Source organism: Pyrus communis, chromosome 7 (genome assembly GCF_963583255.1).
Source record: "Pyrus communis chromosome 7, drPyrComm1.1, whole genome shotgun sequence".
NCBI classification, from domain to species: Eukaryota; Viridiplantae; Streptophyta; class Magnoliopsida; order Rosales; family Rosaceae; genus Pyrus; species Pyrus communis.
The window spans coordinates 7531365-7546160 of NC_084809.1; the positions used below are offsets into that span (position 1 = coordinate 7531365).

General features: G+C 37.4%; 3 protein-coding genes across 3 annotated transcripts; 2 read left to right on the forward strand and 1 right to left on the reverse strand.

Moving 5' to 3' along the window:
* Positions 1–593: 593 nt before the first annotated feature.
* On the forward strand, positions 594–5180 carry LOC137739812 (acetyl-CoA acetyltransferase 2-like). Its single transcript, XM_068479528.1, has 14 exons — positions 594–680; positions 1894–1962; positions 2150–2248; positions 2361–2534; positions 2645–2750; positions 2839–2977; positions 3069–3212; positions 3599–3684; positions 3892–3991; positions 4117–4227; positions 4316–4357; positions 4530–4616; positions 4804–4915; positions 5015–5180. The coding sequence occupies exons 2-13, from the start codon at positions 1914–1916 to the stop codon at positions 4891–4893; spliced, it is 1227 nt and encodes a 408-aa protein (XP_068335629.1). The 5' UTR covers positions 594–680; positions 1894–1913; the 3' UTR covers positions 4894–4915; positions 5015–5180.
* A 1234-nt stretch (positions 5181–6414) lies between these two features.
* On the forward strand, positions 6415–8900 carry LOC137739436 (protein NOI4). The gene is made up of 3 exons (XM_068479003.1): positions 6415–6638; positions 7874–8056; positions 8544–8900. The coding sequence occupies exons 1-3, from the start codon at positions 6633–6635 to the stop codon at positions 8577–8579; spliced, it is 225 nt and encodes a 74-aa protein (XP_068335104.1). The 5' UTR covers positions 6415–6632; the 3' UTR covers positions 8580–8900.
* Positions 8901–9665: 765 nt separating this feature from the next.
* Positions 9666–11565, reverse strand: LOC137739516 (transmembrane emp24 domain-containing protein p24beta2-like). Its single transcript, XM_068479110.1, has 5 exons — positions 11425–11565; positions 11063–11292; positions 10326–10512; positions 10108–10215; positions 9666–9956 (listed from the first exon to the last, which is right to left on the reverse strand). The coding sequence occupies exons 2-5, from the start codon at positions 11282–11284 to the stop codon at positions 9823–9825; spliced, it is 651 nt and encodes a 216-aa protein (XP_068335211.1). The 5' UTR covers positions 11285–11292; positions 11425–11565; the 3' UTR covers positions 9666–9822.
* Between the last annotated feature and the right edge of the window lie 3231 nt (positions 11566–14796).

Sequence of the window (14796 nt, forward strand, 5' to 3'; positions counted from 1 at the left end):
TAATTATATAACCGATGGACTATGGGTCGGTTTAGTTTTTTCTTTTACTAAATGTGTTGTCAAGACTCAAGATCACCGTATAATAATATTAACATTTCTCCAACATGATAACATTATTAGTTTTTTACAATTCTTTATACAAAGATAACATTAGCAGTTTTTAGTTCTTATTACGCGCTGACGCGTGTGGCAATTGATATTTTTTAAAAATCCATTCAGTAATTTACTTAAAATATTTTCATAATTGTTTTAAAAATTCAAGAAATATATCAGAGAGGCATTTTTGATAGCTACACATCAAGTAAAAGACAAAAAGGAAAACAAAATTTAAAAAAAAATTAAAAAAACTTGAAACTTTGAGTTTTAACTAAAAAGACAAAATGCGTTGTAAGTAAGTAGTATAAAGAGTGATTTTTTAGAGTAAAAATACCTTTAACGTTAAACGTGAATAATACTAGGAGTATTTTGTTAAAACTGCCAATAAAAAAATTGATTCAAGGGCATCTTCATTCGTAGGGGTATTTTGGTAATTCCACATCCAACCGTATGTGTTCATGAGCTCTCTCCCCTACTATATAATAACGGCAGCCGTGCTTTTGCATTTGCAGCAAACCAGCACCAATTCAGAGACTTGGAAGTCAGTCTTCTTCTTCCTCCCACCAACTTCCCGAACCCAGAAGGTAACAATTCGCTCTCTCTCTGGTTCTCGATTTTCTCTCTGATCTCAGCTCACCACTCACTCTATACATCCGTGCGATCGTTCTTAACGCTGCTTTGTTTTTCTTAGCATTTGCATCGTTGGATTGATTAGGATCTGTGATTTAGTCGATAGTTTTGAAGAACTGTGATGATATTTTGTGCATGCTTTGTTTGTTTGCTGATGATAGATCTAGCTCTGGTCGAAAAATCACGCACTTTCTGTTTGGTTCCAGAGGAAAAAAAAGAACTTGGCATTTGTTATAGTGTTGTGGAATTGAATTGGGTGGCTGGTTTTTTCTATGATTTTTCAGAATGTTTCATACTAACACTATGTTTGGAGTAGGGAAATAAACTTAGAATTTGAACAAAAGTCAGAATTTATTAGTTGACATGCATGATCCATCAATTCCCTTGTTTGGATTCATAACATAAAATTTTAGAATTTCCGCATGGAAAAAAAATGTGGAATTTGGGTCCTCAAATTGCCAAATTTCGTCATTTCTATTTCCGTTGTTTTGGAATTCTTTAATCTTAAATTTCCTCATCCAAACACAGTATGAGGGTTTTAAAAATCGCCAAAATTTCGCTCGATATATTGGAGTTTTGAGCCCTCGACGTGGAAGGGGTTGAAGCTTATATCTTCACGCCGAAGTCAGCAATTACCGGTATAATATCGGAAATGTCGTCAAAATCGTCAATGTTATTGACGAAAATTAGTTAATTACCAAAAATTTAACCTTGACAATGACGAACTATGCTACAGTTGCAGTACCTTTTTTTAATCTATAGCCAAAACGAGTGTTTTGGTTAGTTGGATAATGGTACAGTGTAAATGAATTGTGTGTGTGTGTGTGTGTGTGTGTGTATTAATACCCTTGTTTCAATAGCCAAAACAAATTGCTTATTTTAAGTGGTACATGGAACATTTCTCTTTTACTTTCAGGAATTACCGTATGATTGTTGGGGAATTTATGAGAACAATAATGATTATATAAGTTTATGTAAAAAGAAAATAAGAAAATAACAAGCAAAGCCGTTTGTTTCTTTTCAGTTTTCCCTCTAAATTTTGAACATTTAATGGTTTATTTCAATCCTTCATTTTGTTATACGTATAATTCAACATGGAAGTCTGTCATGTATTCTATTTCGTTGCTCTTTTTGATTCACTAACCGAGTACCTTGTAATTATTGCAGATTTCCATTTGCTTGTAACAATGGCTCCAGTTTCTGCAGAAGCATGTTCCGATTCAATCAACCCTAGAGGTTTTTGTTTACCCTGTTTTTTTTCTTTCTAAATTCATAGGATTTTGTTAATTTTGTGGCGAAGGTGCTGCAGTAGAATCTATGGTGGTTGCAACAATTAATCACTGTATTTGAAAATTAGATTTATTTGGAACACTTGTTTTCTAAGTTTCAAATTTTTTTTCCATGTTTATTGATCATAATGCAGATGTTTACATCGTTGGTATTGCAAGAACACCAATGGGTGCATTTCTTGGGGCACTTTCATCTGTACCAGCCACCAAGCTTGGGTCTATAGCTATTGAGGGTGAGCAATATCTCCTACTTCCTTAAGCAGATAATGTTTCGCGTTTTTTATCTTCTACTTTTTAATATTTAGCATCGTCTGATTTTTCATATTCTCTTCTGTCAACCTGCAGCTGCTCTTAAGAGGGCAAATGTTGATCCGGCACTTGTAGAAGAAGTTTTCTTCGGCAATGTTCTCAGTGCAAATTTGGGGCAGGCTCCTGCTAGACAAGCTGCATTAGGTGCAGGAATCCCTAATTCAGTGATCTGTACCACTGTTAACAAAGTCTGCGCATCAGGGTTGAAAGGTGCAGCACCTTCCGTTTTTCTACTTTGTTTTCTCTTTCAACAATGAATTTTCATTTTCGGTAGGAAAAATGATATTAGAATAACACAATTTTGATTTCGGTTATTGCAGCTACTATGCTCGCAGCACAAAGCATCCAGTTGGGCATCAATGATGTTGTTGTGGCTGGTGGCATGGAAAGCATGTCAAATGTGCCCAAGTATCTTGCTGAAGCAAGGTTAGTTACTTCTTCCGATTCACGACTCTTTTAGACTTTAAAATGGAACTTCAACAGGCACTGATTGGATGCAAAAATAAAAATGCAGGAAAGGATCTCGACTTGGACATGATTCCCTTGTTGATGGAATGCTGAAGGATGGTCTGTGGGATGTCTATAATGATTATGGCATGGGAGTGTGCGCTGAATTATGTGCTGATCAGCATGCAGTTACAAGGGAGGAGCAGGTAAAATATAACCCCTATGGTGCATTCTAATATAATAGCGCATTCACCATCATACAAGATTATTCATATATTTATTTGTGACCAACTGCAGGATAACTTTGCTGTTCAGAGCTTCGAGCGTGGTATTGCTGCCCAAGGTTGTGACGCCTTTTCATGGGAAATTGTTCCGGTGGAAGTTTCTGGAGGAAGGGGAAGACCATCCACCATTGTTGATAAAGATGAAGGTCTAGGCAAGGTAATAATAAATCATGCTTGTATCAGTCAGACACCTTAGCAAATTTATGTTTTTCTTGCACAATTTAAAATCTCCATCAGTTCACCCTGCTAACATGAATGCCAGTTTTTAGAGTAGATAGTTTCAGTGCTTCACGGTAGAAATATCACTTTTTTATCATTTGCAGTTTGTTTAGCCAGAATTCTAATTTTTATATAGAGGAAGAAGGGGTGGGGAAGTGCATACTCCAAAGTTTAATCTACGGCTTTATTTTTGCGTTAAATCCATCGTTGCTAAGTGATCGTAAAAAATATCTCATATTATAGGAGTCTTGGATATATCTGAATCACATTCTTTGAGTTCACCCATGTCAGATGTCCTTATTCTTTGCTTTGTTATGATGTCAGTTTGACGCTGCCAAATTGCGGAAGCTCAGACCAAGTTTTAAGGAGAGTGGAGGTTCTGTGACCGCCGGAAATGCTTCTAGCATCAGGTTATTAGTTTATATATTTCTGTATTTGTTATTTAATCCCCAATATATAATAATTTAATGTTTACATTCGTTTACTTAAATGAGCACAGAAGTCATTTCCTAAATTGTCATTGGTTTGATTTTTAATTGATGGAACCACCTTCATTTCGGTTTCACACGTCTTACAATGAAAGTGTTTCTGAAATTTGAAATTCCTTTTATCAACAGTGATGGTGCTGCAGCATTAGTTTTAGCAAGTGGGGAGAAGGTATTAAAGCTTGGGCTACAAGTGGTCGCCAAGATCAGTGGATACGCTGATGCTGCGCAGGTACTGTAGAAGTTTTGTATATCTGAACAAGATTGTAGAGCCCCTGCAGATCTTGGAAGTTGAAAGTTCGTTTTTGTTTTAATTACCTTTCATACCACTATGCTTACCTGAGATAAATTGCACAGGCACCAGAACTATTTACAACAGCTCCGGCTCTTGCAATTCCAAAAGCTATTTCAAATGCTGGCTTGGAAGCTTCTCAAATTGATTTCTATGAAATTAATGAAGCCTTTGCTGTAAGCTATCACAGTTTGTGGCAATCTTTTTAAATAGGGTAGCATCTCAAGGCTGCCAATATTAATTGGAGCGATTTTATGTGTGCAGGTTGTGGCTCTTGCAAATCAGAAACTTCTTGGACTTAACCCGGTGAGTTCTCTCTCTCTCTCTCTCTCTCTCTCTCTCCGATTGAATGCTTAGAATGAGTCGCATTTAACTTTTTGTTGATGAAGCAGTCTCAACTCCTTCCGTGAGGCTTTTACTAGCACAGGAATTCGCATTTGATCTTATTGCCTTAACTCATTTTCCGTTCTCATTTCAGGAAAAAGTTAATGTGCATGGTGGAGCTGTAGCATTGGGACACCCTCTTGGTTGCAGTGGAGCTCGTATCTTGGTCACTCTTTTAGGGGTACATTTCACTTCCTATTCTTTTAAAAGATAAGATAATATTTAAACTTTAAGAACGAGCAGGCTCTGATTTACTTTTGCTACTCTCCCGCACCTCTCCTTTCTGTTCTAGCTTACCTGGAATTATTTACTATCAAACGCTTTCTTTTTCTTTCAAATCCTTTATTCAGAGTGCAACGAATTTGTAGGTACTGAAGCAGAAGAACGGGAAATACGGTGCTGCTGGTATTTGCAATGGCGGCGGAGGTGCATCTGCGCTTGTTTTGGAGCTTTTGTAAGCTAGTTTCAAGTCACTAACTGGTATTTTTGGCGCGTTTCATGTCATTTTAGCGAAACTTGATGGATATCTTCTAAATGTCAGTTAGCTTATCAGTTTACCTGACTCGTGTTTCTGTCCAGAATCGCTGAGGTCGAACCTTCTTCGTGTGAGAGATGAAACCGCCACTGGCAAAGTTCCCGGTTGTGCAATTTATTCTGCTTTTGTACTTGATTTGCTTCCCCAATAAATTACAAATGTATTTAGATTTTAGAAGAAGTATATTTCCAATACAGTTCGGTTTCACCATCTCTCTCTCTCTCTCTCTCTCTCATATGCTGTACATGTTTTGGGTTGGATGCGTGGTACTGACTGAGCAATAATGTGGAGCTAATGGCCTGTACTAAATTGTACAAGTAATTCATCGTTTATGATATGAGAGGATGATGAGTTTATACTTTATTGTCTAACAATGATGATCAATTTACGTGTTTTGTTACACGTGAATTGGTTATACAATTATACTACAGATAATTCCGAACTATAATATTATTGCATATAATAGTTACCTCCATTTCGTTGGAATAACTTTTTTAAGTTTACCTTGCATAAATACAAAAAAAATACATATTCGTAATGAGATTGATTCTTACTTTTGACGGACCATTGCTGTGACGTAGTTGATGAATGATCAGATCATGATAGTAGTCCTGTAAATATTCGGGTGGAATCTTTAAATTTTATTTTCACAACTGTTCAGACGTTCTACTGAGGGTATACATATTACACACGATACGAGAGGGAGTCAAATTTAATAACGTGGGGAAACAGACAAGAGCTGTATGGGTTGCTTAGCTGGGAGCACCACACACCTTCCAATCTAATTGGTTCTTCAAACAGTAGGCCCCTCTTCGTCCCATCCTGCTCAGAGATTTTTAGCGTGCAAGAATACAATTGAATTGGTTGGAAACTTTGAAAAAAAAAAATAAAGTGTTTTTAAAATGATTAAAAATATTTTTAGTGAAATTGATTTTGGATCTTGAAAACATTTAAATGTTTTTTTCAAAAAATATCAGATATGTATTTCTTGCAATAAATACATTAATAATTTTTCTATGATTCAATTGAATATTTACCAAAGATTAATTTAAGAACTATTTTTTCATAAACATTTCCAGTTGTTTGAATAACACTTAAAACGAGCTTTGTGTATCAAACCATGATTCCCACATACTAAAAAAATTTCGTCATCAGACCCGCGTAATACTATTCATACTATGTTTTTATATCACATTTCTATACCACTTAAAATGATATGAAAATATAACATAAAAATATGGTAAAAATAACATTACTCGGACCCACCTCACACACACCAGTACACAAACCCACGCCGCGCCCTCTTCTCTCTCTCTCTCTCTCTCTCTCTCTCTCTCTCTCTCTCTCTCTCTCTCACTTCCTTCCATTGAACCTCACCTAAAATGATATGAAAATATAACACAAAAATATGGTAAAAATAACATTACTCGGACCCACCTCACACACACCAGTACACAAACCCACGCCGCGCCCTCTTCTCTCTCTCTCTCTCTCTCTCTCTCACTTCCTTCCATTGAACCTCACCTGGAAAAAGCAAAAGACTCGTCAATTCATCACCAACTCAAATCCCTTCAGTACTCGGACCACCTCAAATCCCTGCAACCAGAGAAAATCATCCGCCGTTTTTTGTTGTTACTCTCACAAATCTCAGAGCAGAAAGTCATGGGGGTAAGCAGAGTAGTCGACTTTTTTGTCCTCTAATTCATGAATTGAATTTGTATCGGTGTATGTATATGGTTCTGCGGTTGATCCGAGACTCTTGAGTTTATGTGGAGCGATTCCTTCCATTTTTCAGCTTGCTGGTGTTGTTGGAATTTACCATATTGTGCCCCCTCCGATGCTTTCTGCTTCCTCTTCATCCTTTTGGTTTCTAACTTTTAAGCAGAAGCTTGTTCTGTATGAATATGATGTATCTAGCTGGTGTTTGCTATCTGGGGTCACGTTTGCTTTCTGGGTTTTTATATTTTTAATTATTTATTGATAAAGTTTGTATTTTTAGCTTCTTGTTTGGTTTATACCAACCCGACTTTGAGTATTTGAGAAACAAATTGGATGTTGTATGTGTTTGTGTATGTGCGTAGATTCGGCTTCGACCGATAAGCAGCGTATCTGATTGCTTCGTTGTGTGCAAAACTTTCTCTGTGTCTGTTGTGTTGAATGGTTAAGTGTTGCAGTTTAGTGGATTGATGGGTTACTCAATGGTTTGAAACATACAATGGGTTCTTACTTGAGGGTGAACCTAGATCAATGGGTAAGGTTGTTCTGTTGCTTCATGGATGTTGCAGGTCAATACGCGAAACAGGCGCTCCGCAAGTAGGGGTGATGCGGCGAGGCTGCGTATATCTGGCCTCCTCAGACCACAGAATGGTCGGAGTTTGGTGCACTTGACTGTTCTGTACTATACTTATTTGGTTTTAGTGTAAACCTATCTGATAATTTGTTGGACTTTAGAAAAAAAGAAAATTTCTTTGTGTTCCTTTTAGGCATGTATAAAGTTGATAGCAGATATCTTACAAGATTGTCGAATTTCAAACCTCTTCTTCTTTTTGGAATACCTTCGTATTGAAGAGTAATTACAGGCATCGGCGTTTGTAAACCAACGCATGAATACATATTACTTTCTATATCATGGTGTTGTATTCTTATGCATTAGGATTAAGGTTACAGTAGTATGATTAACTTTTTTTTTTTTTTTTTTTTTTTTTTTTACTGATGTGTGGGAGCAAACCTTCACCTTAATCTTAATCATCTTTGTTACTTGGATTTTGTTTGCCTTCATAATTTCATGCAAGCACATGCGAAGCATTGAACTTTGCACACAATTGTGTTATATATACATCTCAATTCGGTATGCATTGGCTTTAGATGATTGATTCCCTTCATCAAAATTATGTAAACTACAGGAAAAGGGTGTACCGTTGCCAAAATTTGGTGAATGGGATGTCAATGATCCAGCATCAGCTGAGGGATTCACTGTAATCTTCAACAAGGCTAGGAATGAGAAGAAGACGGGTGGTAGACCTGACTCACCATCAAAGGAGGACCGCACATATAAGCAAGGAGCAGTTCTCGGAAAGCCCCCATCTGTAAGTTGGACTCATTGACCTTATAGTTCTTGGAAAGCCTCCATCTGTAATCTTTTATGCTTGACGCTGTTTGTGTTTACATAGTCATATATTTCCCTAGAGCTTGACTGGTGGTTGATGTTGAGAACATTGGAATCCTTGCATCTTCATCATCACACTACGTTTGCATATAATCCTTTAATTTCAGAATTAAATTGCTCAAACTCAAACTATTAACTACCCTCTTTTTCCTCCCAGGAAATAGCACCCATTGATTTTATAAACGTATCTGTTTCATATTTTATCATTTCGCTTGGTAAAGCACTCATCTGGTTTTGTTAAATGATGTCCAACTAAGCTGGCACCAAAAAAGAAAAAGAAAGGGAAAAAGAAAAGAATGCTGCCAGTTGATCTTAAGCCACCCTAATGCGATGATGAAAAAGATGGTAGCTTGAAAAGTGATACAATGATTGGATTTTTTTACGCTTTTTTCTGCTTTGATGTGTAGAAAAAATGGTTTTGCTGCTTGTGTGCGGAGTCGTGAGGAGGCACCAACCATGTCATAAATTTTACAGAAGATACTACTACGTATTTATGCCCCCCACGACGATGTATATTCCAGAAGACTGGAGCTGTGTTCAGAAGCCATGATTGGTCCCGCTGGAATCTGTTTGCTGTCTTTTTGAACATTGGTAGAATTTTGGGAGACAAATGATTGAAAAATGATACTGTTTTACGTTTATGCATACTGGTGAACTATGATTGCATGCAGCTTCCTTTTCTTGAATCAATGCTTGATGCTGAGTTAATCGTGACTGTTTGTTTCCTGTTCTCGATTCAATTTGAGTTTCTATGTCGTGTAACCGCGTATTTGTGCGCTGTGAAGCGTTGTATTTTCTCTTAAGAAAGTCCTTTTCCCCTCGAAATCACCCTCTGAGTTGGGAAGTTCCAAGCTTCTACGACTCCATTCATTTGCAATTTTGCACGGAAATTGCTCCTCTCAGCAATTCGATGATCGATTTGGCTGTAGACGAATTCAAAATCCGCAGTATTTCTAATGGATGCACCACAAAACCAGAAGCCTCAACGGACTGATGCAACAGAACCTAATCTTCCATCTCCCTCTCAAAAAGCACCAAGGGCCTCTTTTTGGTGCTTCTAGAACGGCTGAAAGAGTGTTTTGACAACTAAAGCACTTTTGATAATGTTCGACACAAAACATAAAAAGATCTTTCTGAGAAGCAACTCCTTCAAGAAGCACTTCCAAGTAGGTTTTTAATAATTATTCCGGCGTGATTCTAATGCGAATCCCCAATAGCACTGTTTTGATCTACACTGATTTTCAAGATCCGAGCTATCAATCATTCGGGCATCTCTCAGGAAGATGATTTCTATTTTTTTTATCCAATACTTTAGTTTGCACCCAATAGAACACGGACATGAGTCAATACCATTACTAAATGTGTTTCTAGCAAAATCGCATTTAAGCAGAAGTGTTTCCTACAAAAGCAATCCCAGACGGGCTCAAACTAACAGACGAAAAACTGCTTCAAGTACTAACAGCAAAGTGTCTTTACTAACTCCAATCAAACATGTCAGCTAAATCTACCATTATGCAAGGCAACTCAAATTGTCCAACAATAAGCAAAAATACACATCTTCAAAATATTAAAGCTGAAGCCAATGGTACATTTTCTGTTTTGTAACATTTTAGTATATAAATATTCTTTCCATTTTCTAACATTACAACCAGTAAATACCCGAAAACAAGTACGCAACTGACTAATCTAAACTCTAGAAGATCCAAGCTTGCGTTCAAACAAACGTTTCAGAAGAAAAACTTGGAGGCAGCTAGCTCCAATAAGTGCTGCCGATTCTATCAATGCCTTGTGCGTTGCTCTGCGGCTCATTCCTTCATTCACTGCACGAAAATCAAAGATTCGGGGACCTTAGCTTCGTGTGCCCGTGTGTGACATGCAGACGCAAGTGCAAAATCATGTATTTCTTGAAGTACTATAGTTTATGCAACCTGTTCAGGATAAGAGATTAAAACTTGACAGAATAATAAATACCTATTGCTTGGCGGTCAGTCTCAGCTTCTAACCAATGTTGTTCGAATTGGATGTTATAGAGGGCTTCCTCCAACTTTTGAATCTGCTCCAGCAAGGGCGTGAAATGCTCTGCATACATTCAAATAACATTCCGTGACCATTATTCCAATATAAAAAAGACTCACCTAGAAGGAAAAAAAGGTGGCGGAACTTGAATAACAGGTAAAGTGGCCTCTCACCGTCTTTAGCATGCTGGTCATAGTATGTGAAGTGAGCAGCATGTACATCAAAGTCAACAGTTTCGTGGTAAGGAGACTTGTTCGTGAAGCAGAACTGGTGAACACCTTGCTTCTGAACCACAAACTCATACTTCTCGCTTGTCTTGCCGCGTATGTCATGAATTTGTTCACCACCAGGTCCCTTTATCTGACATCAACAACATAGTTCAAAAGTATAAGAAAGATTTTAGAAACAGGAACCACTATCCTCATTATCGAACAAAAAGCAATGTCCTAATCGAAAAACCAATTGGGGGATGATCTTAAATTCCTAAACTAGCAATTGTGACTCAAAGTACCAAGTTACCGACAATAACAACATAATATTCCCTCTCCCGCTTTATTCATCTCTTCCTTTCTATTACAATCGATATCAGGCGAGTAGAACCGAACGGAGGACATCAATGCAGGCTAAACCATAAACGATCTCAACCGATTGAGCTACCAGCCCCGCTCTATCTCCCGGTTTACAAAGGCAACAGATAATTCTACCCTCTTAACGAATGCAATCATAAACAAAAATCCACAATCTTTATCTTCTATCAAAATTCAACTTGCCAAGGCAGACAAAAGTAACACAAATCAGCAGAAACCATCGAACTTTCTCCACAACAAGATCAAACAGACGAAATTATGACAAATCACACAATTGGGAAAAACAAACAAATATGAAACATCATACTATCATTCATTCATACCACGAGATCAACGCCGTCTTCGGTGTAATGCCAAGTCGAATCTACCTTGATTACCACAAAAGAGACATGGATGGTGTCTCCCATGTACTTTGCATCATGGGAGAAGCACTCTTCCCTGTCAATCACGAACCTTAACCCTAACGACCCTTCCAACTGGCACAAAACCAGAAAACCCACCAGCACCAAACTCAGCGACACGTGTCCCCCGCACCAGAACTCCATCTTCTTCCCTGCAAACCCATCAATTTTTCAGCATACAAAGTCAAACAATCACCGAGTTTTTTTAGCCACAAATAATCGTTACCCAGATAGATATTTAGAGATGCAAAAACACACAGATCGAGAAGAACACGAAAAATTACCTCGGAAACTGCTTCTGGTTTTCGTATTTGGCAGAGGTTTCAAGTTTGGGATTTTCGGATGAACTGGGATTTGCAAAGTGCCGAACTCGAACTTAGGCTGTCGGACAACGGCAGTTCTGGTTGGACCAGCATAAAAGGACAATCAACGATGTCGTTTTGTTTTTTGTTTATGAGCTTAAGCCAGCGTGGCCAGGGTGTGATTCAATAGCTTGACCAGGGGCCAATGGGAACGCTCCACGTTGGATGATGCTTTCCAGGTGGAAATAAGCGAATTTCGCTTGCGTGTTCCGTGATATCTAAAACCCCCAAAAATCTTTTTTTTATATTTTATTTTCGTAGTATGAATTTAGTGATGGACGAAAGAGGAAGACTGGCCAGAGAGAAGCGAAAGGCTTGAGGAAGTTGTTTGTGAATTTCTATTTTTATTTATAGTAATATGGAGAGAAGAACTTGTTATTCAGGAACTTGTTATTCAAGTAATACAAGTTGTACATGAAAAGATAATCTAAATCTCTTACGATTCCTATACATAATCTATTAAGATTTAAACAATCATATTTCTAATTAAACTAGAACTGCAAAATTTATTTATTTCTTTTTATTATGAATTTTATTTATTTGTTGGTAAGTTAGAGTGTTATGATTGTCACCCTTTTTTTTCTTTTTACTTCACATTTTCCTTTTTAAATCATTTTTTTGAGTGAATCTTTTTAAATAATTAAAACATAAAAATTGTAGGTAAGAACAATCGTAACTTTTTAACACAGTAGTACACTTTTAGTATGGCATACCAACCCGTGTTCTAAGTACATTAAAAAATCTCTCCTGATCCCAGAAGCAAAAACATCACATTGAAAACTGAATTTAGTTTCCCTAATCAGATTCAAATGTTAAGTGCATCCATGTACCTTCGATGATTCAGCCCAGATATCTAAACGGGAGTTCAGAGGTGCCTCATTTGATTCCCACATTTACATTTGTGTGCGGTCTTCGTTAGCACCTACGTGCAACGTAGCCAAAAGCATTCACACGGAACTAAGCTTTAAAGTTCGTCATCTCTACAGCGGATCAGATGGCTGCAAAATCCTTCCCTCTTCAATAACTAACCTCTGGTGAAGCATACATTGATGCTTTGCAAATTGCTTAAACAAATCATGCAGCTGCTTGGCTTGCTCGTACTCTTTCGTCCCAGAAACAACAACCTTCAATTCGTTGCAAGTTCCGGTTCTGCTCTGTGCTACTCTCTGCAGAGTCAATAAGAATGGTGCTTTTAGAGGAAACTCGGTGCTTTTATACTCTAGTTGTTTTGTATTCTATCGGGTTTTGGCATGCTTCTCCCACTTTCTCCGAATGGTGTATAACATGAGGTTCCGTTATGAAATGATTTAACCGTCATGATACACAGAATTATGTGTTTCGATGCAGATACGGTTGATGATTCCAATCAATGGTTAGTCAGTAAAACAGTCTAGCTATTGGGGGTGCAGCGTCATTCTATGGAACAAATCACGGGATATACTCTTAACACAGAGAATGACATTTCACCGTTATGATCGTTACTTACAAACACAAGAAGAATTATAGGAAACCGACCTGAGATGCAAACGCGAAAGTTTCAGTCAATGCTTTCAGCGAGTCATGTAGCGGTAATTTTTCAGTCACGAACCAAGGCCTGCGGAGAAATACTAAATGATTAAAATTTTAGCTTAGATATCTAATTACTAAATTTGAACAAATACCATTTTAAGACAAGTTTGCGTGATTTATAATTATTGGAAATAGACACTTACACTATATACCTTCCTCCCGAGGAAACGATGATGTGATCTGGATTCTCCAAAAACGCCAATAACTTGTCACAGTTCCGTTTGCTGTGCAGCAGAATAGCTCCTCGTGCATACATCTCTAACAACTTACTTGGCGAAACAAATGCTTGGCATGAGATTGAAAGTTGTTGATGGATAAACTCCATAATTGTTGATGGCGATAACTCCTTCTCAAGATTGTCTATGACGATCACATGGGGCGCCCCTCCGACATCTACGTCATGTTCTCTTCGTTCAGATTCTACATACAAGATAAAGTAACCAACTGGTTTGAATTGTTTAAACATAGTCCACCAATATATGGAGAATATCCACAGCGATCAACTACTTCAACGTCAAATTTCAAATTTCACCGCAGAGATTTATTTAATCACCCATTCAAACTAAAAAGGTCATAAGTTTAGGTTTACATTTATCACTGCCTTTGAAGAGTAGTTAAAGATTAAGAAAAGAACTTAAGCAAATCAGTACAAACCTTTGACATGACCCGAAGACAACCCAGAAGGCCTTGTTTCCTGCAAATGAACGAACGAGCATATGAAAAAAACCCACATGAATCATCCAAACAATATGCCATGAGTATCTAGTACATATGTAAAAGACAAGAGGAGCCATACAAAGTTCCTGTCAGGTCGCAAAAGCAAGGGCGGAGCTAGGAAAATTTATAGGCGTGTGCTATGTTTTCTTCTTGTTCAAGATAGCCTAATTTTGCCCAAAAAAAGGGCTGGCTGGCATTGAAATAGACAACTTCTGCATATAAAATTACATGCAGTTTTCTAAAAATCTGAAATTGGCCCTAGGCTGCAGCCACTCAAGGCTCCAGCCATAGTGCGGCTCCACCCTTGTACAAAAGCGTAAGATTTTCGACAAAGTTGTCGTCATCCATGGACAAGGGGATCGAAAATCCCACTACAAAACAAAGAATTGAAGAACTTCCCAAACTCTCAACCTCCCAAATCAACTCTCTTTCAATTCACTCTTGTTCAACTTACAATCTTACAACCATGCAGACTATCGGAAACTCTCCCGCGCAAATTCTCGTTTCCTCTTACATTAATCTTGCACACTATTAAATACAACCTCACCGTCTTCATATAGAATTATGGAAAAATTACAGATAGAGTATATTTTTAATACTTAATTATGTATTAAGACAACACTTTTTAAACATGTAGAAAAGACAAATTTTTAAACACGTGTAGGATGACATCATAGATGTTTTTTCAGTTTTTAGAATTAAAGTTACGAAACTTTCATATGTTTGAAAGTGTGACTGACGGGGAATGTTAGCTTCAGATTGAGTCGTTCCTATTCGAAATCATTCAATTTCCTTTCGTTTTCTCTTTGTTCTTTCTTCTTCCTTTTCTGTTATTGATGGTTTATATTTAGATTTTGGCTTGAGTTTCATTATTTGAAGGTAAGTTTTGCTTCGATTTCATATTTGAATTTTGCTTATTACTTATTACAAATTTTACATATGCAGGATCAGTTCAGCAGAATCAATTTACACTAAAAAATATAACCTGATTATCTTCTGCATGTTCTG